We start from the raw sequence: 26,925 nt of genomic DNA, 5'->3' as shown, positions 1-26,925 counted from the left end.
ATATTTAATATTTAATAATTAAAATAATAATTAATATTGAATTATAATAATAATAATAAATATTTAATAATAATAAATAAATAATATTTAATAATTATAATATTAATAATAATAATTAATATTTAATAATAATAATGATGATGATAATAGTAATAATAATAATACTTATTATTAATAATATTAATAATAATAATAATTGAATTTTTATAATAAAAATTAATATTTAAAGATAATAACTAATATTTAAAGATAATACTAATTATTAATTTTAATAATTATTATTATTATTATTAATTTTTAATAATAATAATAAAAATAATAATTAAATAATATTTAATAATAATAATAACAACAATAATTAATGATTATAATAATAATACGATCATATTAATAATAGTAGTTAGTAGTAGTAGTAGTAGTAGTAATAATAATAATAATGATAATAATTATTATTACTATTATTATTATAGTAGTAGTAGTAGTAGTAATAGAAATAATAATAATAATAATAATAATAATAATAATAATAATAATGATAATAATGATAATGATAATAATTATTATTACTATTATTATTATTATTATAGTAGTAGTAGTAGTAGTAGTAGTAGTAATAATGATGATGATGATGATGATGATGATAATGATGATAATAATTATTATTATTACTATTATTATAGTAGTAGTAGTAGTAGTAGTAGTAATAGTAATAGTAATAGTAATAGTAATAGTAATAGTAATAGTAATAGTAATAGTAATAATAATAATAATAATAAAAATAAAAATAAAAAAAATCTGCTCTGCTCTGCTTCAATCTGTTCTGCTCTGTTGACATCTGCTCTGCTCTGCCAAGAAGCTCTAAAGAACAGAGCCTTAATTGTTTGTGTTAATTTAAAATTTTTTATAAATTATATTGAGAATGAACAAGATGCTTATGATTTTTTGGCAATTACAGCAAATTCGTTGAAAATTTAATTTCCCGTGAATTGGATTTCATAGGTAATTTTAAATAGTGTTTTGGTTAATTACTTAACCATGAGAAGTTCTACTTACTAGTACAATAGGTTTCCCTAGGTAGTTAAATTCCTTTATTTTGTATGAAGTGGAAATTCCTTGAGATTTCTACTCCGTATTTCTCATAAATTTGTCAACCAAACAACATAAAAGAATTATAGTAATTCTTAGGAATTTTATTCTCATGATTTTATTATTTATTTTTCAACCAAATGACACCTTATTTATTTTTCAATACAATCGCATGGATTAAATAATAATCACCCTTACAATTATAAAGGAACTATATTTCTTTTCTAGCGATAAATCGAAAGATATTCCAATGTGTAAGATCCACTAGAAGATCATAGTAATTTATGAATTAAATCTTTATTTGATTACGTATGTTATGCATTTGTAAATTTAGATTTTCTTTTGCGTAGACTACATTTTTCTCTATCTACACTGCTAGATTTTGGCCTTTTGGTAAGTCTTTACACTACTAATTATAATATGATACGAGTACCGACCCCTTACTATGGCAACTAGCTAATTCATGGGTAAATTAACTAACTTTTTCTTAGACAGAAAAATACACAATATTTTTTTTTGGTGAAACTGAGGGCCAAGTCTCGACAAATGAATAAGCAAACCACACATGAATGAAACAAAAAAAGACTACAAAACCAAAGGCACACGAAAAAAAAAACAACTGATAGAAAAAAAAAAATACTTGCATCTGTCATGGGAATGCCACTCAACCCGAATCATCAAATAAAATGATACAAAGATCCTTCATGACCGCCTCAAAGATGCCTAGCCTTTTGTTGCAAGTGAACCCCACATTTAGTCAACCAATCGACTACTCTACTGTGATCTCTATAACAGTGTTTGATAGTGACTTCTCAACCGCTTCTCACGAAAAGGGTCTTACACTTTCAGATGAAATGAATATAAGGAGAGGTGGGAGGTGGGAGGAGTTGAACCAACCAACATATGAACCACCAATTATGAGTCCATATTCACTTGCACCTTATGATGCCCCCTATTCCACACTATCACCAAGCCTCGTAAAATCGACAATAACTCAACTCTAGTACATAACAATGAGTCAGCGACGACACTTCAAGGCAAGTAATTCATGTAATTTACCTCCACTGCCTTGAATAAACTCCACTAGCACCCACTAGCCCGAGGTTAGGACAATAAGAAAATTAACTATTTACTCATGGATCATTATTCTAGTGAGCTTGCATAAAATGCCCCCATGAAAGGAACATGATTTGTTGTTCGGTTGCCTTCTTTATAGATATGACGTGAGTTAATTGAAGAAAAAATATGGAGATCTGGTGTCTATGTCCGAGTGTGGGTCTTGTGTGTATGGTTGAATATGAAAATATTATACACGAATCCATAATGTACTTGATTCCACCTAGACCCATACCCTACCGGACCCATACTCATTGGAGTAGGATCCGAAAATGTATGAATAAGGTCTTGGACCCACAACCGCCTACTAGTGTTAGATAACAAAGGCTTTGTTTGGTTACATCAATGTAACACCCCCACATCTCCCTCTACGGAAATACTAGTATAATACGTATAATTATACCATAGAGATAGACTTAGGCGTATTACCGCCGCGTGATTACGTAAGGCTACTCAATCTTACTAAACAAAACAAATACTTTGCAACGGAAAACCACAATACTGTTCTTTTATTAATAATAGACTATAAATAGTAACCATTGTCATGAGTGCTCAAAAATAAACATAAAAACCAACATTTTCTAATCTAGGTGAAACCATTTCCGGGACTCTATATGCTCAATTATTGACTCCACCTGAAATTAGTCAACACTGCTTACTATTAAGGTAAACAGGGCGAACCAAAACAAAATAAGAAATACGGATTAGCAAAATATGCTAAGTATGATAAGTGCAAGATAATTAAACTCAATTTATTAGCAAACATACTTTTGAAATCAATTCCATCCTTTCTAATGATTTGACCAATAATTCCAACTCAAAATTCCAAAACCAATTTCAATAATCAATATCAATAGTCAATTCAATAACCAATTCCTCTTTAAAATCCAATTCCTTTAAAACCAATTCCTTTTAATCCAATTCCTCACCCAAATGTGCACACCCCCCAAGCTAGTCTCCTTATATTACAAGGTTATTCTTGAGGAAAGACCCGGTCATACAAAGTCCAAGGCCTTATCAATAAACCAAATCCGCATAGTGGGATTACCAACATGCTTGTAAATCATTAATAATAATAATTCAATAAATCCTCTTTAAATCCAATAATTCCAACTTTTAATAATAATAATAATTCAAACTCCTTTTTATTTAATTCCACATGCTTTTAAAATCAAACCTTTTAGACATGAATAATAATTTTAATTATTTAAAACATGATATAAAATCAATAATACTCAAGTTTAATTATTAAAACCGATTATTTAAACTTACTTTTATTTTATAAATCATAATTCATTCAATTTAATTCAATCATCATGAAATCATTCAAACATGCCTATTCAAACCAATCACTTTCAAGCTATCTAGCCACCTAATGTACCTTGATCCTTGCTTAGCAAAAATACACAAAAGGAACCTCAAGAATCTTGATCGAACATACCCTACAAATAAATATAACCTTAATCAATATAAGGTTAACAAATAATCACAATAATTAAATTAAAAACCCCCAAGTATATGTACATGAACCTTTTAAATTAATTTTCATAAACATCATTAAAAATCTGATTTTATATAATTAAAACCACTCATAATAATTTTTATAAATCCCCCATAATAATAATAATAATAATAATAATAATAATAATAATAATAATAATAATAATAATAATAATAATTGAATAAGAGAAGAGAAGAAGAAAAGATAAGGAACCAAGGAAAAGAGAAGAATTGGATTTGCGTTGGAAAGAATAGGCATAACTTGCAGAGGCTGTAACTCCTTTGATATAACTCCGAATTGCAAATTGGGTGATTCTTGAGCCTAACCTCAAGGATTTTTCAAGAGGAACAACTTTCTGTAAAATGTCGGTACCCCAAAAACTAACCAGAAGTGCCCGAAAATTGGCTTCAAAGATAAACGAGATGATTTGTGTAAAAAGAGGTGAAGAAAATAAGAGAATTGGTGTGAAGAATGTGAGAGGTATGGAGGGCTATTTATAGGCTAGCTCATGCAAGAATTAGGGCAAGAGAATGTGGGAAGAATTATGGCAAGTAGGGTTTATGGAATTACTTGGAGAAGTGAATGAAAGAAATATGGAAAGTTTTGATATTAAGGTGATTGTGTATAATAAAATATGGAAGGTATGTTTGTCATGAAAAATAATATGACAAGGAAGATTACTTGGGGAATAATCAAGAGGAATAAAGGTAAGAAAATATGATGATCAAATATTAAGAAGATAGAAAAATATAATTAAGGAAAATAATAGATTTTTGGGAGATAATTAAAAATACAATTTACCAAAATAATTTCCCCCAAAATAATACAAGAGGGCCGAAAATCTTGAGCTTTCCATAGCGCAAATTTTCGGATTCCCTTAGTAGTATTTAGGAAGATTTTTGATCGGTTTAAGGAATAAAAATAATTGTGTAAATAATATAGAATAATTAATTAATTAAATACCAATTATTCACCAATAATTAACTAAGAAAATCAGATTTTCTATACCTAGAAAATACGAAATCCCTAGCTAAATAATTGGGAATTTTCGGCCATCTAGTATAATTAATAAAATACAATTTTGCTTAAATTAAAATATCCGAAATATATAAATAATCCGGTTTTTAAAATAAAATAAATGGATAATAAATCTTATCCAAAATAATAATTAGATTTCAAAATACTTTTGGCGCCAAAATTCAAATATCATTTTGGCTCCAAATAATAAATTTACTAAAATACCCTTTTTATAAAATAATTCCTAATTTATTAATTAGAAAATACAGGGTATTACAATCAATTTTATGTAGGCACTCAAAATTCATAGGAAATACATTAATGATGTGTTGTTTGGTTAATAAACAAAGTGTAAAATGAAGGAAATAGAAATTCCTAGAAATTTCAATTACCCACAAAGTGGGAATTCGAAATTATAATTTCCCTAAAGCCAACCAAACAAAATAAAGCAATTTTGTAGGAATTTGAGGAGGAAAATAATTTCCCATGAACTATACATTATGAGAGAGTCCAGCTTAATATCTCAGAGATTAACATTTTAGTTAATTTCGTCTTACAACTTTATGCATTTATTTTTGTGCCACATCACTATTTTAATTTTATCATTTTAAAAGTAAAGAAAAAGATTAGAGTGTGAGAGGAGATATATTTACAGATTTATCTCAGAGAAAAACTTAAATTTTCTCATAAATTAGCCTATCTTGTGTGTAGTTGGCCACACCATGTGACTATTTATAAAAAGAACAAAGTAATCCATATAACTTTGATCAAATAACCCCGGTAATATTGATCGAGTAACCCTATAACACTGTTAGAGTAAGTGAGGGCCTGCTCTGATTTACTGAAGTGAGCCGAATTGAATTGAGCTGAAATGAATATTTTACGAGAGAAGGAAATTAGGAACTGAACTGAACTGATTAAAGCTGAATTGAAGTGAAATTAAGCTGAAGAGATTAGGCCCTGAGTAACCCTATTGACACTGACCAAGTACCCTATCACACTAATGAAATAACCCTATAATGGCTAGTCAGCTACATATAAGAGTTTGTATTCTTAAATTACCATGGGAAATTAATTCATATTACAACCAAACGAGTCATGTAGCCAACCACATAAAGTATAAGTATTTGTATTCTTAAATTACGAAGTACCATGGGAAATTAATTCCCATTACAACCAAACGAGTTATGTTGGCAATCCCATACACAAAGTAAAAATTTGTGTTCTTAAATTACGATGGTAAATTAATTCCCATTAGACCATCTCCAATGGTGAGACTCAAGTGAGTATTTTTAAGAGAGAGAGAGAGTATTTTTTGCAATGTATACCAATAAGTTGGTATCTAAACTTAACAACTCCAAAAGAAAGTTGCTAAGTTGACAAAAAGTGTGGGCATCTTGTCAATATTCTAATATATTTTGTAATTTATTTAAGTTTTACCTTTTTTTTTCTTCATTTTTTTAATCTTACAATATTTGATATTAAAAAAGAAATGGATTTGGTAAGTCATAAATTGAAAGTGACATTTGTATATTTTAGAGAGTCTCACCATTGGGAAATTAGACTCACATGAGTTGCTAAATTGAGAAGTGGGTATGGTATCACCATTAGAGGTAAAAAACAAGCAAAAACTTTTTGCGAAAATTGACTCTTTTTTTTTTTCACAAAAGTGACTTTTTTTTTCACAAAAGTAATTAAGCTACATATGCAAAACAGAGTATCAAAATCAACAAAAATAAACACAAAATTAACAATAGTTGTGAAAAAATAGTACAATCACTCAAACAAATCAAAATAATAAAGATCGACATCACATAACAACAAAATAAAAAACAAAAATAAAATAAAATGTACATGCATTTAGATCAACTTCATCAGAAACAGAAACAAATTTGTCAGCCAAAGAAAGGAGTCTCTCTCTTCCTTGGATGATGGCGTTAACATCAACAATGGCAACTGCTATGCCTTTGTTTGATTTGCAGGTTTCGAAGAGTTGTGTGGGTGTTTGAGGTTGTTGTGCTGGGGTTGGTTCTGGTGTTTGCTTCACTATGTTCGCCCAACATGGTACGGCTGATTCCAGTGGTGGTGGCGGTGTTGTAGCTGATTCCGGCGGTGACTCCATTACTTAGAGTTGAGGTAAGAGAGAAAAAATTGAAGTTCTCATAGAGAAAATTGGCAGTTGAGAAAGAAAGAAGAGAGAGAAAAAGGTTGCTGAACAAATCAGGAAAAGAGAGAAAATTTTTGAAGTTAATGTTAATGTTTTTCACAAATGTTATTAAATATTTGTGAAAACAAGTATTTCAATACTCAAAGTTGTGTCTCACTGTTGGAGTTGGTCTTACAAGTTTTACAACCAAACTGGGTCTAAAAAACTTCTAAAAGAAGCTAAAGCAAAGGTTTCGCTAAGAAGCCACGAGTCCCTGCGAGTCTACGACCTTGGTTAGTCCTTAGTCGGGACAAATTGGCGGGAAATTCCATATATTCTCAATTTAAGCAACTCCATTGCCCCCTCCAATTTCTAGGGTTTTTGTTCTCCGTGATAGATGATTATAAGCATTCCATTCCCCAAGTTAATAATTTTAATTATTCAATAGCAATGCCGATATACAACATCAGAGGAATCAATGTCGATTTCCCCTACAATGCTTACGATTCCCAGATCGATTACATGGATAAAGTCATTCAATCACTTCAACAAGTAAGCTTTAACCTTTTTCAATTCATTTTTCGGGGATAATTATTGCGGTACTTTATTTGAATTACTTGTTCAAGGGTAGAAATGCTGTAGAAATCATAGAAAATTTCGACATTGTTTTATTTTTTGAATACTACCCTATTCCGGATTTAATTGTCACGTTACTAGTTTAAATTACGACTGTCAATTAGTAATTTGGGATGCAGTGAGTATACCGTGTGGCGTTTTCGTGACTTTTAGTAGTCGATTGAGTGTTTGAGAAACTGAGTAATCTTGTTTGTATATAATGCTTTTGAATTTTTTGGGAATTAGTTAATTTGGCAAGCATCACGGTTCGAATTGCCCGGTTTAATGTAGTTGGATGTATTAGTTTTGTTGGTGGATGATCAAATGTGATTCATTGAAATTATGTTTGATATGACAGAAAAGCAATGCATTGTTGGAGAGTCCAACAGGAACTGGGAAAACATTGTGCCTTCTATGTGCTACATTGGCTTATAGGGCAAGTTTGGGTCCTTTTTCTTCTGGTCTATCTGTGAATAAAAACGAGTCGTCAGATAGCCAATCATCGCAGTCTGCTGGCTCATTGCTGCCAAAAATTGTATATACTTCTCGGACTCATAGTCAGCTACGACAGGTGATCCAGGAATTGAAGAAAACAAATTACAGGTGAATATGTTGAATGTATGCCTGATTTCGCTCTAAAGAAATTGTGACAATTTGAATCAAAGTCCTTTCTTTATTGTGCAGTTGTGCTGGCATAGATTTGTTTGCTTTGATCTTCACTTATGTGTACTGAGCTTTCTTCTTTGATATTTTCTTTTCCTTATTGCCAGCCGAGAAGTATGTTTTTGTATGAATGTCTTACAAGCTACAACTATAAGATCTATTTTTTTGATTTTTCTCCTTCTTGTTAATTTTAAAATTATATGATTTTTTGGGGAGCTTGGTTACTGCCATTTCATTAACTTTATTAATTAATTATCTAGTACTTGCAGTGTAGTCTTATACATCACAATATGCGCCACTGATTTTGGGCTCACTAGTTTTAATTTTTTACTATTCTTCAATAATATATTGTCGCACATTCATTTTCTTTGAATGTGTGGAACAGATGCTTAGTTGATTATGTTAAGCTGTATTATCATATTAGTATATGATTATGCTTTGTTTGATACATGAGTTCATTGTGCAGACCGAAAATGACTATTTTAGGATCTCGTGAACAACTTTGTATTCATGATAAAGTCAAATTACTTAAAGGGAGAGCACAAACCAATGCTTGCTCTTTTGCTCGAAAACGACGGAGCAAACATTATTGTAAACATCACAAGCTTACAACCGGTATTATCTTTTTCTCCCTTTATATGACATATTTTCATAAAGATAAAGATGATTGTTTTGAATGTGCATGAGAGAATTGTGAAAATGAATTACTCCTATCAACAAATTTATGCCCCATTGCCCTTGCCTCTCATAATTAAGAATTCTCTGTCTTTCTACCAAAAAACCCTCCTATAGTCTCTCCTTTTTTAACAGTTTATGTTTGGAAATCTAATTCTATAATTTATATGTAGGACATGTGGCATTTGATTCATGCCATCCTAATATAGTATACTATATACTTGACTACTAATTTTGGCCTAAGGACTATTCTACAAATTTAATATTAGAGCAATGAGATTGACCCTAATAAAAAAACTTTAGTTGGCTCATTGACAATGTCACCAAAGTTCTCTTTTGAAAATTTTCCATTCCATGTTCACGTTGTTTATATTCATTGGAGTTATTTGAAGTTAAGATTTCAGAAAGTGGATGAAAGTTATTTTGTTGTGCTGCATTTACAAAATTATAAGGCTTAAATCTCCATTGTTAAGGTTGTGCTTACATATTGTTCTCCCCTCTCATGACTTCTAATTCACATTTTTTTTGTTAATCCCCTCATGCTATGTCTCCTTGTGATTTATTGATGCAATGTCTCCTTGTATCTATGTCTTAATGATTAAAGTTTCCTTGTGATTTTGGTAGGTTTGTGGCATGTATTACACTAGTGAACCCCATTTGAATCTATTATTGGAAATTGAGTGATAATTGTCTCTTTGACGTTTCTGAGTTATTTTAAAGAAGTTTCTCTCTAGTTGGGCATAGATTTGTACATGATTGTCTCTCCTTGACATCTTATAGTGTCCGCACTTGTGTGTTTAACTTCTTTCTTTGGCAGATTTTGTCAAAAGCAATCCTCACATTGGAGATGAACCTATTGACATCGAGGATCTACTTAACGTTGGGAAAAGCTGTGGGCCGTAGGTGTTAATACTAGTATACTTATTTTTTTTCCTTGAGCTCCTACCCCTCCACCCCCTCTCTCGTATGAACTTAATGGTGACAAGCAATTGATGAGCTTTGCTTGTATGCTATTTTATTATTGTTGTTTAGTGAGATTGGTGACCAGTTACTTTTGTGTAGGTGCCCATACTATGTGTCACGTGAGCTGATTAAATCTGTTGACATATTGTTTGCCCCCTACAACTATCTCATTGAACGTGCATATAAAAAATCCCTTGGAATAGAGTGGAACAGCAGCATATTGATATTTGATGAAGCTCATAATTTGGTGAGTAGGATATCTTGTTTTTTGTTTCTGATGGAGGTTTCTGTTAAGTCTCCATAATTATACTACTGGCTTTGTCATTTTATTACTATTTACAACCTCCGTTAAATATTAGTTGCAACTTTGGAATATTTTATATCTCACAAATAATACCCAAAGTTGCAACTAATACTTAACGGAGGTAGTACTTTTGTATGTAATTATATTGTTCATTACAGTTTTATTGTGTGTATGCTTAATCATAATTTTAATAATCGTCTCTGTATGTATACCTTGCTTATGGCTGGGGCTCCAGGTAATTCCAGGCAGGTTAGAACCCCGAACCTAATCTACATAGTTTCTTGATTTTCTTCCTTACTCTCCTTTCCTTGTTCCTTCACACCCATGACCATGAAAATCTATCCAATCACCCAAGGGTGGGCAAATAAATTGTCCTTATGGTCTACCAACCAGCCACTCTGATTCTTATTCGCATGCTTTGATAATAGTTTTAATTGGGCTTTAATTGTTTTTTCGTAGATTAGAAAAGAGATTCATTGATATTCATGACAATGGATATATGCTCACTACTATGTTCATGATTGATTATTCTGTCTTATTCCATTAACAATGCTTCAGCCTTGTGGCCTGTGCAAAGCACCCCCTCCCCTCGTTTTCCCATAGAACATGCACCAACATCTGGTTTTCTTTTTTAATGATGTTGGAGGAATTTATTCCACCTCCCTCCTTGACTTGTTTTTTTCCTTCATTTTTTATTTTTTCATTGTGAAAATTAGGCAACAAGCAGTTAGGTGGAAATATGTTACAGTATTTCTTTGCCAGTTAACCCTAACCCCAACCAGACCCACCTTCTTTGCTAGTGAACCCTAGCCCCAACACAAAGCACCAGACCCACCCTCTCCCATCCCACTTGAATTGCCCTAAGTCACCACCACCACCACCACCACCACAAGTAGTCAGTTGTACCCCCTTTTCAGAGAATCCGCAAGCATACCTCTTCCCCAAATGTCTTTGACTCCCATCGTCATTGTCACCATTACTGTTGCAGTGATCAACCACCACATTTACTGTCACCGACCTCAAAGACACAATGAAGAGAGAGGGAGAAAAAGAGCGGAACCACCTTCGCCACCAAGTTTTGTCCTACAACGGGTGTGTTCGGTAGTAGCTTTTGAGTATCTTTTAAGTAGCTTTTAGTAGTTTGACCAAACTTAAATAAAAAGTGTTTGGCAATGTAGTCGTGTGGGTAGTGCTTAGTTGTGGAGGTAGCTTTTATCAAAAGCTATAATTATTAGTTTTCAAAAAGTAATGGTAGTTGATTTTTTTCTTTTCTGTTCTCTCTCTCTCTCTCCTTTTATTTCTAGTTTTGTTTTTTTTTTTTTTATTATATTAGTTTAGGAAAAAGTATATTTAATTTTACATTTTGACGGGCTAATCAACAACTACTTCACAGAACATTCATACTTTAATCATCTATCTTCTCAGCTAGTAACTTGTTGACAGCTAACTGTTATTCTACAACTAGCAGCTACCCGTACAACTACAGTTAGAGAAAGATCTATCCCTTCAAGTTTCACCAAAATAATCTGTGAACTATACATTTTCTTGTTTATAATTGATGTTTTTTGGGAGATTTCTGAAATTTTGGGTTTCATATTTGAAGAAATTCATCTCATTCTTGTGAAATAGAATTTGGTGTATGTGAACTTTGGTTTAGTAGGTGCTGCTTAAACAAATCATTGGGCTATAAATGTAAAAGAGTAGAGGTGGTTTCCTGGCGTACCATAGAATTCAGGTGAGCTTTGGCAGTGGTCTCATATCTGGTAAGGAGAGAGAGGTTGACTGGTTGATGATGTGGTATTAGCCTATTAGGGTATTTTTGTCATTTTCACTTGCTCTCACCTTTTCTTTGGTTTGTGTTCCTTTCTACTTGGTTGCAAGTTATAAAAAAAAAAAAACCCATATACCTTACATTTTTATGCAGTTACTCAGCCTTTTGCAGTTCAATCTATATCATTTTTTGACTCATAAAAGAGTGGAAAAATATGTCTTCTATGCTATCTCTATTGCTTAGGTTGAAATGGAAATTTCTTGCTTTCTTAGCCTGGCACTGCATCAAAATAATTTTGAGTAGCAGATGAGTTTGAAGTCTCTCTGTTGTGTAAAATGCAGGAAAGCATATGTTCTGATGCAGCGTCTTTTGACTTGCCTTCTTCATTGTTGTCTGCCTGCATTTCTGAAGCAAAAAGCTGCATTGACATATCTATCCAAAGAAGAGATATAGAAAAGTCCAGTGACAAGAGCTCTAATCCTGACAACTTTGCTATTCTTAGAGGTATTAGATCTATGACTGGTACTCTGGTAGTGCTTGATGTATGGGGTCTTTTGATTTTTTAATTTTTATTAAAACCTGATTATCATAGTTTTTCACTAGAATAAGTTTGTTTTATTTTATAAGGGATCTCTACTGGCCTTTGCCCTGAAATTGAATTTGATACTTTTGCTCTGTTGTTCAAACAGCCCTTTTATTGAAGCTTGAGAAGAGAATAGCTGAAGTGCCAATTGAGTCCAAGGAACTTGGTTTTACTAGACCAGGCCCTTATATTTATGAATTACTTGCTGATTTGAATGTCACCAGTAAGACTGTAAGCATGCTCACTGGAAATATTGAAGAAGCTGTTCTGCTTCTTGAAGAAGGTAAACAAGGAGCCTTTGTTAGTTTACGAGCTTGCATGATCTGAATTACTGACAATCGTATATATGTCCCTTCACCCTTGTCACCTTGTGTGGATATGCTTGTGTGCATGGATGCTTGTACTTCTGAGAATCCATGTATAAGCGTATGTGAAAACTGTTACCATTAACACTACCATATGTTGCTCTCAAAATCCATGTCTTTGCTGTAGATGCCAACGGAACTGAAAGTAAAGAGTCGCATGGAACCTCCTGCAAGTTAGAGACTTTGGGTGATATTCTGAATATGATCTTTAGAGATGGAGATACTTCTCATGCAAAGTATTACCGTGTAAGTTCTGCTATCCTTGATCTCTTGCTCCATTGTTTAATTGTTTTCCTTGTGAAAAGGGTGATGTCTGACAAGTCCACTTTGCGTAATTGCAGTTACATGTTCAAGAGCGTTCAGCAAGCGATTTTGATGCTAATAAAGGTAAATCTTCACGAGTTGCTTAAATCTGGAGTTTAAATGTTTTAATAGAAGAAATGAAGTTTGTTGACTTGTTCGTATGTTTAAGGGAATGTCATTTGATCCATTTATCACATTGATAATTTATAATTTTTAATTTGCATTATTAGTCTATTAAATGTCATTCTCTAAACAACTTTAACTATGTACTCCATACATAATTTCCAGTCTGCATTTTCAGTCAAGGTCTAGCATGAACAAGCCTGATGACTTTTCTGCAATCACTAGCCCCTGCACTACTTAGTAGCTTCGAGTACTGTTTTGTCGATTTACTCTGGTGAACCTTGAGTTAGAGATATTGATGCTTATTTGAAAGAGGGGGGATAGACTGATAGGTGGTGAAAATATGAAAAAATTCATGTCTACTCTACATTATCATGGAAATGTTGTCACTTGTCAGGGTCAGGACATCTTCTCTCATAGTTCAGCATCATTAACACTGTTTATAAACTTTGACTCTAGTTGATGTGATAGCTGTTTTTGTTTCATAGCTCAAATGAGTTAAATTTGGTTTTTTATTTTCTTTACTTATAAACTTATTATTATCAAGCTGGAGAAACCAAATGTGCAGGGTTGCAAACTCTTATTCTTGGTGAATAATACTAGGAGACTTGGGAGATTGTATTTCTATGCTTAAGTGGTTGTACGCTCTCCATCCCCAAAATATTCTTTACATTATATTAATAATGTTGAACATATAGCTCAGCAATTACGAAGATACTCCCTCCGTTCCACGGAAGTTTTTCCCATTTATTGTAGATACATACACTTGCATACCAATGTTGAGGTTGAGGTGGTGTAGTGGCGTTGCTGCCCACCTCGTACCCTTGAGGTCTAGGGATCAAACCTCGTGGAACTTATTTGAGGGATTTCTCTTATCCGAGTCATCTACCCCCTCAAGCGAGTCCCCCATTCTTCTTATCCTAAAAATATCCCCCATTCTTCTTATAAAAATAAAAATAAAAAAGTTATCATCATAAAAAAAAACATAGTCTCATACCAAGGAAGATATATAAAGTAATTTAAGTTGGTATTTGTGGTTACTTTTTGAGGAGAGAGATACAGTGTAATAAGAAATGTGGTAATAAAAAAGGCCCAAAGTGGGGTAAATTTATAGTTTTCTTTTGGCAAAAATGAAATAAAGAAAAAGTGGGAAGAACCTCATGGATCGACTTTAAGCGGAAAGTGGGAAGAACTTCATGGCGCGGAGGAAGTATTGTTCAAAGATATAGCTGAATTAATATAAACATATAGCTCAATGGTAATGTATAATTCATAGTTTATGGAGATATAGGTCATAGTGTTTTTAAAGAAGACAAAATTTCAGCAGCTGAAGTGAATGTGTATTTCAAAAATGATGAGCATATTTGTTATATTTGAACATATATGTTCATAATTATTGAACTCTATTAGCATGAGGGACAAGAATGCACACACCGTGGTCCTAGGTCCATGCTATTATTGGTCTTTAATTAGCTTTTTTCTCTTGACATCATGACCCTTCCATAGAGTATTTTCTAATTTTTTTTTGTTCCTAAATCTCCAATTACTGAAATACCATGCCTTCTAAATTTCAATTGAGAGAATTCCAAATATATCTTGGCATATTAGATGATTGTTTTTGTGATCGTTGGGGTTCATTGTCTGACAACATAGAAGTAATTTCTTGCTAGTTTACATGTTCCAATTCTCCTATTTTCTGAGGAGTGTTCTTTGTTTGAAAAAAGTGCTCACTTATTTTACGGTTCAGGTAATGTGTCTGGTGCTAGGACACTCAGTTGGTGGTGCTTCAATCCAGGAATTAGCATGGAAGACTTCTCCAGAAGAGGTGTTGGATCAATCATTTTAACATCAGGAACGTTGTCTCCCATGGATTCATTTGCATATGAGTTGAAGCTGTAAGTTGGGACTGCTGGTTTTCTATGTTACACTACTACTATGTTCTTAATAGCTCTCTTACCACAACAAAATGTAATTTTCTCTTCATATCAGGGAATTCCCCATACGACTGGAGAATCCTCATGTTATATCGTCAAGTCAGATCTGGGCCGGAGTTGTACCAGTGGGCCCATCTAATTATTCTTTCAACTCTTCTTACCGGACTCGTGATGTCTTAGAATACAAACAGGAATTGGGGAATGCCATAGGTATGCTGGACTGAATATTCTTCATTTGCCCTTTTAAAATTTGATTGACGATACATTTTAAGGCGTATTGTGATTATAACCTCTGTGATTATAACCTTTGTTATGAGTTATGACTATGTATGGGAAAGATATAGTATGTGAATGATAAGAGATATCATGTCTCTCTATTGTTTGAGGGATCAAGATTAAAGAGAAAGAAGAAAAATTTATTGTGGATCTCATGTAGATGAAGTCTGGCTTGTATTTGTCATACTCTGTGGCTTGAGAAATGTATAATATGCACTTTCTCTTTTGATATTGCTTGTCCTCATCTTCTTTAAGGAAAATATAATCTGGTCTCGGCGCAGGACTGTGACTCAATTTCCATATACATTATGTTCTCTATGTGGTCAACATTGCTTTCTGGCTGTTAAGAGATTGTAGAATTTTCAAAATGGAAGATCATCATGCCCGCATGCCGGGCTGTCTTTGGCTGACTCTTTCTACTTTAGCTTGGATGTTTGCAAACAATATATTCCATGGGTTACTGTAAAGATACATTGATTCAGAGTTGATTGGCCTATAGTTCAACTTATTTTTTGTTTACTTATTTATCGGAAGTAGCTTATCATTTTGATTGTACACAATCCCAGGCCTATAATATTTTATATGCCTTGTAGAAGACCAAGGCTTAGATTAGTTAAATAACAGACCTATTCACCTGTGGCATCAGTCGTATATCTTAGAGGATGAATCTAGTTTTTTTCAGAGAATTCAGAAGCTATGTTCAGTCTTCTATGGATGTATGATAGTAGCGAGAGAACATTAAGACCGTAGAAAAGAATGAGAGTGAAAATTTGTTTTGATAATCCTGCAGGATACTACATTATGGCCTTTTTTAATTAACCTTTCCCTGTTGAGCTGTAGTAGTAGCTCAGCTGGTTGGAGCTCTGCTCGAGTTCTTGGACATCCTAAGATCTGGGCTTGTGCTGTGTGTGTGTATGTGGTGGATTTGGGGGGTGGGGGGAATATTGTATCATTTCAGTCTTTATGCAGTGTCAAAGTTTTTTATAATTCCCTTTATCTGTTGTTTCTCACATTTGTGTCCTACTGATTCATATTGCAGTCAATTTTGCTCGGATAGTGCCCGATGGCCTACTTGTATTTTTCCCGTCATACTATATCATGGAAAATTGTATCAGTTGCTGGAAGGATCATGTAAGAAATTGGATAAGTTGTTTTTCCAGAGTTTGTGTTTGATTGGATTTCATTGAAATGATTTCACATTAAGCTTTATTTTGCTAGTCTCGTGGAAATTTGGCTAGTCAAAGTACTATATGGGAAAGAATTTGCAAATTTAAACAACCTGTGATTGAACCTAGACAGTCTTCATTATTTTCTACATCGATTGAGGTAACTTAACTGTTCAGTTTCGTCAATTGGCTTCCTTTCTTATGCCATTTTCAACTTGTGAACCTGATGCAATGGTATCAATTGCAGGATTTCACATCCAAGTTAAATAATCCATCTACATCTGGAGCTGTGTTTTTTGCTGTTTGTCGTGGCAAGGTACAAAATAAGAAATAGTGATGATGTAGCTCTCAATGCTATGATGTTCACTGGCACATTGAATTAAATGATCTAGGATGCTTGATTATGTGATATATGCTTCCATGCAAATAAATTGACCTGGAAATTTGAGAAGATGAGCCTAAAAATCATTGAGTAAAGGGAGGATACGGATCAAAGGCGTTTCCCGTACCGGGGAAGTATTGGGTACAGGTATGGCCTAAATACGTCCCTGGTACGTCTCACTGAAAATGGGTACGGCTAACTTTTGTGAGTATGGAGCGCGTGATTATTTGGGACCTCTTGGGGATGGCGCAGACCGTCAATCTTCCGCCCCCCTTCTAATTTTGAAATTTCAGCCAATCAAAAAGATATAGGAGCCAAAAACTTTTCTACGACTGGAAGATCTAGGGAAGCTGGTGGCCTGGTGGTATTGGCAAACCCCTAAAATCGGGAAACCATACTAGTTTGAGGAAATCATACTCGTATTTTATGTACTAGTACTACAATGCGTCAGACAACATAAGAAAGATTAGTTAATTTTGGACCTGAGCCTTTTCATTCGCTGGCCCAACTTCAATTTCTTCAGTCTCTTTTTCTTCTTTATGCTTGAAGATGTAGTTAAATTTTGTACACATGTTATATGTCAGAAGCACATTGCAGGTCTGGACTATACTTGCAAGCTGAGCCATTTAGGTTATCTGGTTCAGTATCCAGTAATGAAACTTATATCCTTGAGTCTTTGGAAGAAGTGTGCTTAAAGAAATTTCCAACTCCGATTATTAGCTTTAAACTTTATTTTGGCATATTGCTGTTATATTTTCATGTTTAAGTTGAAAATGAACTACAGCTTCTTCAACTATCTTTCTTGTGTTACCATGATTTACAGGTCAGTGAAGGATTGGATTTTGCAGATCAATATGGGAGAGCTGTGGTTGTTACTGGATTGCCATTTGCCTTAAGAACAGATCCTAAGGTTCAAGTCTATTTATATTAACTTCCAAATGATGTTTAGTATTTTAGTATCAATTACATACTGTTGATGAAGTCATAGATTACTCAACTTTCTATCGATGTTTGGTAAAGAATAATTGCATGCAGTTTTGGAACTGAGAATATGGTGGTTCATATCATCTCAAACATGACCTTTTTCTCTTTGATTGTTAACGTCGAGAATATATTTAAAGTATGTTTTATTAATCACAGCAGGTTGTCCTCCTGTCTTTACTTCCCCAAACCAGATTTGTGATAGTCAACAAAAACTCATTCACCATTGAACTAAAATAAGGCTGTCACTTTACGTAATAGCTGTTCAGTAACAGAATTTAGGATTTCCATTCACGGCATGCTGTACTTAGTGTATTATTAACTTGTGTTTAATATTATGCATCATAGACTGTTTTTCTATATCATATTGCAATGATTTCAAAGGAAAAATATGAATATCTTCTTGGACACTGTAGTTGGTGCTGAATCAATAACATATAGTAAATGTCTTTATTATTGACCCATAATTTTCTCCACTTATAGAAGGTCAAACTGATACAATAAGCATTGTGATGCAAAGAGCTTTGCTTGAGAGATAGTAGGAACAATAGAAATGTATTTATTACCTCTGTTTCATATTGTGTGCTACAAATGAGTTTGTATGGACTCCTTGGCAAAATTAGTTTGTGAGTGTTGAATGAAGAGAGGAAGATAGAGATGCATGTGATGAGGTGAGAGATGGAAAGAAATGACAACATAAAAAGGAAAAAAAAAAAACATTTGTCGCACATAATGTGTAGAAACCGTTTCTAGTAAATATTGCACATAATATGAAGCGGAGGTAGTAATTTGAGAAAATACCCCCTGAAAACTCTTCCATAGTAGTAATTGGAGAATGTGTACACGCAAAATGAGTTTGAAATAACTTAGTACTGAGAGTCTGAGATGTAGTTTATGCGGAATTTGTGGGGTGGCTTGCACAACCTTTTTACTGCGATTAAAGAGAAGCTGGCTCTATTAACAGCCTTCATCTTAAATAAAAGAACCAAAAATCTAACATACCTCTCATCGCTAATTCTTCAGTTTCTTAATTAAGAATTTGTATGGAGATTAGATTTTGCTTTTGAGTAATGTTGGGCATGTTACTCTAAATATATCTCGAATTTGATTTGCATGTGATGCCTAGTATATTGGTTCAACAGATTGATTTCCACTAATCTTCTTTGCTGTTTTGGGTCTGATTCTCTTGAACATAATTGTTGATTTCTTTTAATTCCATCTGTGATACATAATTGAATAGTATGGCCTTGAATATTCCAGAATGGTCAATCCAAACATATTAGAGGGTAACAAAATTGTGTGGTATTTATTTGTTCTTCCCTTGAAATTTAAGCTACTCCTATTTATTTATATGGTTGGTTACTTTCATCGTTTGTTCTTGTTATTGGGTCTGAAGTTCTTCCCACAATATGTTAACTGTAGGTCCGACTTAAACGTGAATTTTTGGATGAACATGCACGGGATCAAAATACAGGTCATAAGGTATGTGGATGGAGCATATAAGGTTGCTTCTGAAAAGGATTTTCTTGCTCTTGCTAATTGAAGATCTTCAATGGCAGCCTCTAACAGGAGAAGCATGGTATGATCAACAAGCTTCTCGGGCTGTAAATCAGGCTGTTGGACGTGTAATCCGTCATCGGCATGATTATGGAGCAATAATATTCTGCGATGAAAGGTTTACTTAGTACCTATTCGTTTTGATGAATTCTTTCCACTTTTGCCAATCACAGTAAATAGTGAATCTGCTATGTTACCTGAAGGTCTGTGACTTTGTGAAAGTTCATTTTTTTTTTGCAAGATAGGTTGCTACGCCGTTTCTTTGTTATCAATTTCCTAAGCATTAACATTTATTATCCGAGTTCTTTTGTCTGTCTGTCATATCAATTTGCTTGATAAAACCTGTTATTATTATTTTTTTTTCTTTCAGTGTGGCAATTGGGTGTAATGTATTTTATTTATACCACTGAAAAATGAAGCTCATCACAGTACTTACCTATTCTTATCTATAACTGAGTACAGTCAGTAAGACATAGTACGTTCATTATAAAACAAAAAGTCTGTCAATAGTGATCATAGAATGACAGCAGAAACCTGAGCTACTTAATTACGTAGTATTTCCTGTTTCCCACATAATGCCATTCATGCACAAGCGGAGGGATGAGAATTAAATTCTTTTGGTGTCCTCAGGATATAATCTTCTACTTAATACCACAAATTTAAGAAAATACCTGCGATTCCATAAAGCAGAACTGGATCCAGCTAGACAACACCTTTTGACAACTTAAACTCACTGATCTGAATAGATGAAAGTATGAAATTTCAATCTCAAATGTCCTTTGCTCCTCTCCTTATACATGCACCACTTGATTCCTTGCTCAAGGTGCCAAGTTTAACTGTCCTGTGATCCTAGGCAACTATTTTTTTCGTTTCCTAGCCACTGGAACTTCTTTTCTTATATTCTGGAACTCCTGACTATGATAAAGTTTGTAGGAGAAAGAACTTTAGGAAAAAATGGAATCTTTCTTTGAGATGAGACCTTTGGAGGAGTCTGCCGTTCCATAGTGCTACAGAAGGGACACTAGGATTCTAGCAACTCTTATTGGTAAAGGAGCCTTTTATTTCAGTCATGCAGCTGTATGCACTAAGCATCACCTTTTTTCAAAACCTGTCTTGTAGAGCGACTTTAATCCAAAGCTGCTTCCTCTCCCCAATTATCTTGAATATAGCGATTGTGATGTCTTGATGTTCATGCTTTCTGTGTTCCCTTAATTGACCCATCCGAAATAAATATTGATCTATACCTTACTCAACCAGCCAATAAGTAATTGTAGCAAAGTAAAATCTTCTTGCTTGACTACAAATTTCCAGATAGTGACATTATTTCATAGCACATCATTATCTGTGAGCGTCTAAACCCTCTCTTTATAATTGCTTCATCTTCAACCGTAATTATCTGATTCCCTAATCCCCTCGCGAACTGCAACTGATGAAGGAGTATAAATACATGGAAGTGGTATATTTTGGCCTAATTTAGTTATAATCGGTAGCAGTGTATTTGCACACAATCTTATACTGGAGAATTAGCTATCAATTGATTCCGGACCGTTGAACCCATTTTTCATTGCTTTCCTACTTCCTATCCATGGGAACTTGCTGTCTTATCTGGCTGGCCATGTATTTAGCATTTCAGGTTGGTGAATAGGGACACTAGGATTTTTATCCCAAAAGTTTATGTGATCTGTTCAGTGACTGACTAACTGGTCCTGAATTTCTGCACATCTAAGGTGAAACAAGAGGAAGAGTAAAAGAAGATGGAAAAGATAAAATGCAATAAGGTGAATTCAGGATTATGAATTGTGGACTTGCTAATTATGAATGACAATCTTGTCTGATTTAGTCATAAGCTTTTCATGCTTGTGAGAGCAAAAGAGCACATAATAAGATTTTGGCTTCTCTTTTGAGCAATTCTACTTTTGCTTGATTGGACTATGTCTTAGACTATTGTGTAAATTGAGTAGCACTAAAATATGTAAATTAATGCAAGAAAGTGTAACTTGGAAGTCACGTGTTTGTACACAATATACTCTTATTACGCAAAATTGAATTTGATTAGCCAACTAGTGATCAAAGTTTTGGCTTAGTTGATGGTTAATTTTTTAGTTTCAAACAGGTTTGCATCATCACATCGTCAGGCTCAAGTTTCACGTTGGATACAGCCTCATATCCAGGTGCATTTGTGAAGTTCTTTTTCAATCTGACGTACAATAGGGAAGATTTTCATTTTCTAATTCTGGTCTTTCTAAAATTTGCGATTTCATGTTGCAGTGTTATTCCAAATTTGGGGATGTTGTATACTCCTTAACCCGGTTTTTTCGTGCTGGAGCTCATCTTCCTGTAAAGGCTGAGCCAGTTGAAGTTGTTTACAACGGTTAAGTATTTTTATTGGTGATATTTTTTCATGTAAATTCTGTTTGTGACGTATTAATTTATTGTCCTATTCACGGCCATCTATGTTGTTTGTACTGTTGTGTCCTACAACTGCAGTTTTTCTTAAGTCTGTTAATTTGCAATCAGTTACTCTGTCACTTATGCCCTTAGTATCTTTTGTGTCATCACATGGCTGCAAGAATGAATCTTTTTTTTAAAAATTATTTTATCATGCCTTTTATGCCACTGTGAAAGATCACCAATCAAAGATCATACTAAATAATAAGTGTTCATTTTCTTTCTGCGACTTAATTCACATACAACAACAACAAAACCTTAGTCCCAAAATGATTTGGGGGCGGCGATTTAGGGCCTATTCACATTTACTAAGCTGAACTGAACTGAAGTGAATTGAATAGAGCTGAAATGAATATATGAGAGAAGGAAATTAGGAGCTGAACTGAACTGATTGGAGCGGAGCGGAGCTAAACTGAACTGAACTGAAATTAAGCTAAACTGAACAGGCCCTTAATTCACATCTTTGAAGGAATTGTAATTTTGATATATTTTGTTCATAGTACCTAACATGAAGAATTGTCAACAAATTTGCTAGAATAATACTGTACTTTGCAAGATACCCCTGCACACTCGGTCACTTGCTGAACTAAAGATATACTGGTGTATTGAGGTTTTTTTGGGGGGAGGCTAAGTTGTAGATTGGCACTTGCTCTGTGTTGTTGCAGGGTTATTGCCTCTTCTATGGAAGTTGAAGAATAAAAAGAAGTATTAATATAATGACCCAGAGACTTAGGTTTAAAGTACTGCAGGTAGACATTAGGAAGCAAGTTATATTACTAACGGAACCATGGAAGGGAAGGCTGACCCAGAGAGAGAATTTTATATGGGTTATATAAGAGAGCTCTCAATGATGTTTCTGTGATTTTTGAATGAATAATTTATTCATTTTTTTTACAAAAATATATTATCGTGTTAAGTTGTTGACTTTGCATATTGCTGTACAGTAGACCATGTACTATTGTACTCTATATCACTGGTTACAGCAGGACTATAGGAATAATGGTTGAAGCTTGACAGTTGAAATCTTTCTGCAGGAAAAGCATGCAGCGAAAAGGCCTCTCTATCTCGTGACAATTGTTGTTCAGAAATGAAATTCAAAACTGTGGTAAGGTTGCATATTGCATGATCTGGAACATTCTGCTGGGACATGGATATGCTGTTAATGAATCCTTTTCCCACTGACTATTCCACTACATTTTTGGAATTTTTTGGTAGGCTGTGGATGAAGAATGCTGTATGGTGTCATCATCTGCCAGAAACAATGCTGAGAGAGGCAAAAGTGAAAGGCAGCTATATGAATTTCATCCTGCTAATCGATCGTCCCTTGCGCGTCAAAAGCAAATGCAACCGAGTATCTTACTTGGGAGTGGAAGCAAGCTGCGTCCTTCTGGGACAAGTTATAGGCATTTGACCTCTGAAATAGTTGACTTGACGAGTGATGTTTCATCTAATCGAAATCTAGATGTTGAATCGATTGTTAGTTGCTCTTCTAAGAGAAAGGGAGTTCATGAATTGAAGCCTGACAATACGGAGTACAAAAAGGCTCCTTGGGAGATGACCTCTGGTATCAAAGAAGTGAAATTGAAAGACACTGTGCTAAGAAATGGCTATATGGAAGAAGTAAAATGTCCAATTAGTTTGACTAAGAAATTGAAAAGCAGCATTGCTAGTCCTTCAATAGAGGTTGGTGGTAATATGACTGCACAAGCAACATCTTCCAGCCAGGCAAATCAGGGTACCCTTTCTTCATCTTGCCAGAATGATGAAGCTAAGGGACATAATTTTTTAGCTCAGGTAATTGTCTCTGCATTTATTATGGATACTTCCAGATAATGTCCTATTCATTTATGATGCAAAATTGTTCGGCATTCTGAGCTACTGAAGCAGAGATATGCCTTTCTGCCTGTCTATGAGATAATCAGTTGTACTTGTGATACATAGTTGCTGGATACGTAGCCCTTTATTATTCACCTTAATAGACAATTATAGGGAAACTTTATTCAGATAAGATCTAACAAGCTCAATTCACAACTGAAAATGTCAGATAAGCTACAAGGGGTTTTTAGTATATATGTGTAAGATGTTGGAGATAAGAATTATCTATCATTAAGATATTGGACTCATTATCAGATGAATTTAGCTGTATAAAACTATGAGACTTATCTTCCAGGCTTCCATCATAAGTGCTAACTTTTAAGCAGTAAAAGTAAGTAAACTAGTTTTGTTCCTTCACCCACCACCCAAACCTTTTAGCTCATTTAAATGAAAATTAATCCAGGACTGGAGTTGGAGGTGGTGATTTCCTTTATCTAATATCAGGTTATGACTTCTCCAATTTTATTACGTAGGATGAAATAGAACCCGTGTTAGAGTCTGCATGCTGTAGCCTGAGTGGCTTAGCAGCATTAATGAATTAGTGGTATGATAAGTTTCAAGTGATGAACTCTTATGTTGCAACTCTTTGACATGCAATAGTGTTTTTTTTTTTTGTTTGGCTTGCATTTTTAAAAGTTCGGCAATGTAAAGGAGGATTTCCTGTTTGCTTTGTATCGTTTATCATGCTTTATTGCAGGCCAATGCTAACCATTGGTAATATCCAGGAATTCTCATGTTTTCTCTACACAACAAATGGGCTCAGAGCTGTTATTAATTATTTGGTTTATGATCTAAAATGGAATAAATGCTCAATGCAAATGCTTTCTCTTGACCTTGCAGGTCCAACAGAAACTTAATGAGTCGGAGTACAAAGATTTTGTCGGTTATTTGAAGGCACTGAAGTCAAAAACTATGAAAATAGGTTCTGTTTTGCAATCTATTGCAAAACTGTTTTCTGGGCAAGAAAGGCTCTCTCTTCTAAAAAGGTAAGCCCGTCCTTATGTTGGCAGTGTTGGAATCACCTTCCAAGTACCATAACACTCAAGATATCTACTGCCCATGTTCCGCACACACACACGCACATGCACACGCACACACGCGCGCACACACACACACAGAGCTATATGTTGCTGATACCTTTCACAAGATATCTACTGTGCACGCACACACGTATAAATGTATAATTGTTTCCCACCATTAGGATCAATACAGCAGAGGGAAATCGTTATTCACTCTCTCATTTTATTATGTTGAAGATTACTTGCTACATGCTCAAACTGTATGCAATAGTCAGCAATACTGACGGTCTTGAGTGTTTATCCTCTCCTTTTTGCACTATCTCTGTTAGGGGTGAAAGTGAATCGGTGTAAAACCGAACCGAACCGAAAAACCGAACCGAATAAGGAATGTGGTTCGGTTTTTTGGGAGGGTGGTTCGATTTCGGTGTCAAAAATAAAAAAAAATCGGTTTTCGGTTCGGTTTCGGTTCGGGAAATTGTAAAACCGAACAAATCCGAACCAAACCGAATTATAAGCCCAATCCTACAAAACCCCTGGCCCAAAACTAAATACCCTAGGTATATAATGAAAAATAAGAAAACCCTAATCACTCTCAGCCTCCCTCTCTCTCTTTCCACCCTTTCTCTCTCCTTTCCTCTTCTCCTCTTTCCCGGATTTCGCCCAATTGCCCATTCTCTCTCCTCTTCTTCGCTTTCATTGTCTCATTCTCCTCTTTTCTTTTCGTTTTTCTTGTCTCTCCTCGCCACCATTAACGAAAACATCGAGCTTTTGATTAATAAATTCCGAATTCGCTTCACCATTAACGAACACCATCAACTATATTAAAGGTTTTGATTTCGAACACCATCAACTAAAGGTTTTTCATGTCAAATTCGACTATGAAAACTCTAGATCTAGAGTTTTCATGGTCGAATTTGACCATTAAAAACCCAAATTCGACGTTTTTTCGGTGGAATGTGAGGTTTGTCCTCTTTTTCTTTCTTTTAATTTGGTTTGTGTTTTTTTTTTCTACTAATTTTTGTCCAATTTTTTCTGATATTTCGATGATTTTTGTTCCAATTTTTAGTTCAATGAAATTAGGGTTTTATCTTAAATTTTTCGAAATTATAGCAATTCGATATTATAGTAATTATGTCTAGGAATGTTTGCGGATCTGGGTTAAAACTTGTTTTATTATGTTTGTATAAATGGGTTTGGTTTGGTTTTAATTGGTGTGTTTTGGTTTGGATTTTTTTGCAAAATTTGATGTTTATGATGTTTGATATGAAAATTCGGTGCGATTCGGTTTTTTTTTAAGAAAACCGAAATTTAGGTGGTTTGGTTTGGTTCGGTTTCAAAGCTAAAGTGGTGCGGTGTGGTTTGCAAAATCAAGAAACCGAATTATGGTGGTTCGGTTTCGGTTTGGGCTAAAAACCAAACCGAAAACCGAACTTTCACCCCTAATCTCTGTACCCTAGCATAAATTTCATATTCAATTGGAATTCAAACAACATAATGACCAACATCATTTTTAGGATATTTGAGGAATGCTATTGTTTTGCAACAATTATTTTGATCACCGATCCCCACCCCTTTTTTTGCTATTATTGATTTACATACCTATGTTTCTATCCTATATTCCTTACTCATATTTCAGTATTATTGCAATTTAACAACAAATGTTATGTTCATGCCTGAATGATTTTTCTGCTGATTTGTGACAGATTCAAGCAATATATCCCAGAGAAGTATCATACTTTGTATGAGGAATATTGTAACTCAGTTGATGGAACAGATAAACCGTAAATTGTAAGAATATCTGCTTGTTGATAATATATTATTTATGAACTGTTACCATTTGATTTATGTCTACTGGAATGAAGGATTTGGCCAGCGTTGAAGAAAATTATTCCTTCTCTATGTAAATGTGCTATACAGCTATAGCTAAAAAACATACATATCATTAGGAATTGCATAGTCCTCTATTTGAAAGACTATCTGTTTTCGGCTTGTCGCCCTTCACCTGTTGGGATCTTTACCCGATCTTTTAGGTATAATTGTTTATGGGCCATGCCAA

At 34.0% G+C, this 26,925-nt stretch overlaps 1 protein-coding gene across 1 annotated transcript; it reads left to right on the top strand.

The window, feature by feature from the left end:
- Positions 1-7,272: 7,272 nt before the first annotated feature.
- On the top strand, positions 7,273-26,710 carry LOC145587982 (regulator of telomere elongation helicase 1 homolog). Its single transcript, XM_081644623.1, has 23 exons — positions 7,273-7,418; positions 7,840-8,084; positions 8,611-8,759; positions 9,637-9,718; positions 9,882-10,029; positions 12,199-12,361; positions 12,547-12,723; positions 12,933-13,051; positions 13,147-13,192; positions 14,979-15,126; positions 15,221-15,375; positions 16,481-16,572; positions 16,660-16,767; positions 16,855-16,923; positions 17,813-17,899; positions 19,393-19,452; positions 19,530-19,645; positions 21,641-21,698; positions 21,796-21,898; positions 23,010-23,080; positions 23,191-23,769; positions 24,691-24,836; positions 26,573-26,710. The coding sequence occupies exons 1-23, from the start codon at positions 7,317-7,319 to the stop codon at positions 26,652-26,654; spliced, it is 3,105 nt and encodes a 1,034-aa protein (XP_081500749.1). The 5' UTR covers positions 7,273-7,316; the 3' UTR covers positions 26,655-26,710.
- The last annotated feature ends 215 nt before the right edge of the window (positions 26,711-26,925 follow it).

The sequence above is a fragment of the Chenopodium album genome, chromosome 17 (assembly GCF_948465745.1).
Source record: "Chenopodium album chromosome 17, dcCheAlbu1.1, whole genome shotgun sequence".
NCBI classification, from domain to species: Eukaryota; Viridiplantae; Streptophyta; class Magnoliopsida; order Caryophyllales; family Amaranthaceae; genus Chenopodium; species Chenopodium album.
The sequence above is the reverse complement of the archived record's forward strand: the minus strand, read 5'-3'. Positions and strand labels throughout refer to the sequence as shown.

Excerpts from the sequence above, each read along its gene's own strand:
- LOC145587982 (XM_081644623.1), top strand. The coding sequence starts at position 7,317 with ATGCCGATATACAACATCAGAGGAATCAATGTCGATTTCCCCTACAAT. Across the intron at positions 12,362-12,546 it reads CAACTTTGCTATTCTTAGAG|CCCTTTTATTGAAGCTTGAG; the intron begins GTATTAGATCTA and ends TTGTTCAAACAG. Across the intron at positions 16,573-16,659 it reads TCAGTTGCTGGAAGGATCAT|TCTCGTGGAAATTTGGCTAG; the intron begins GTAAGAAATTGG and ends TTATTTTGCTAG.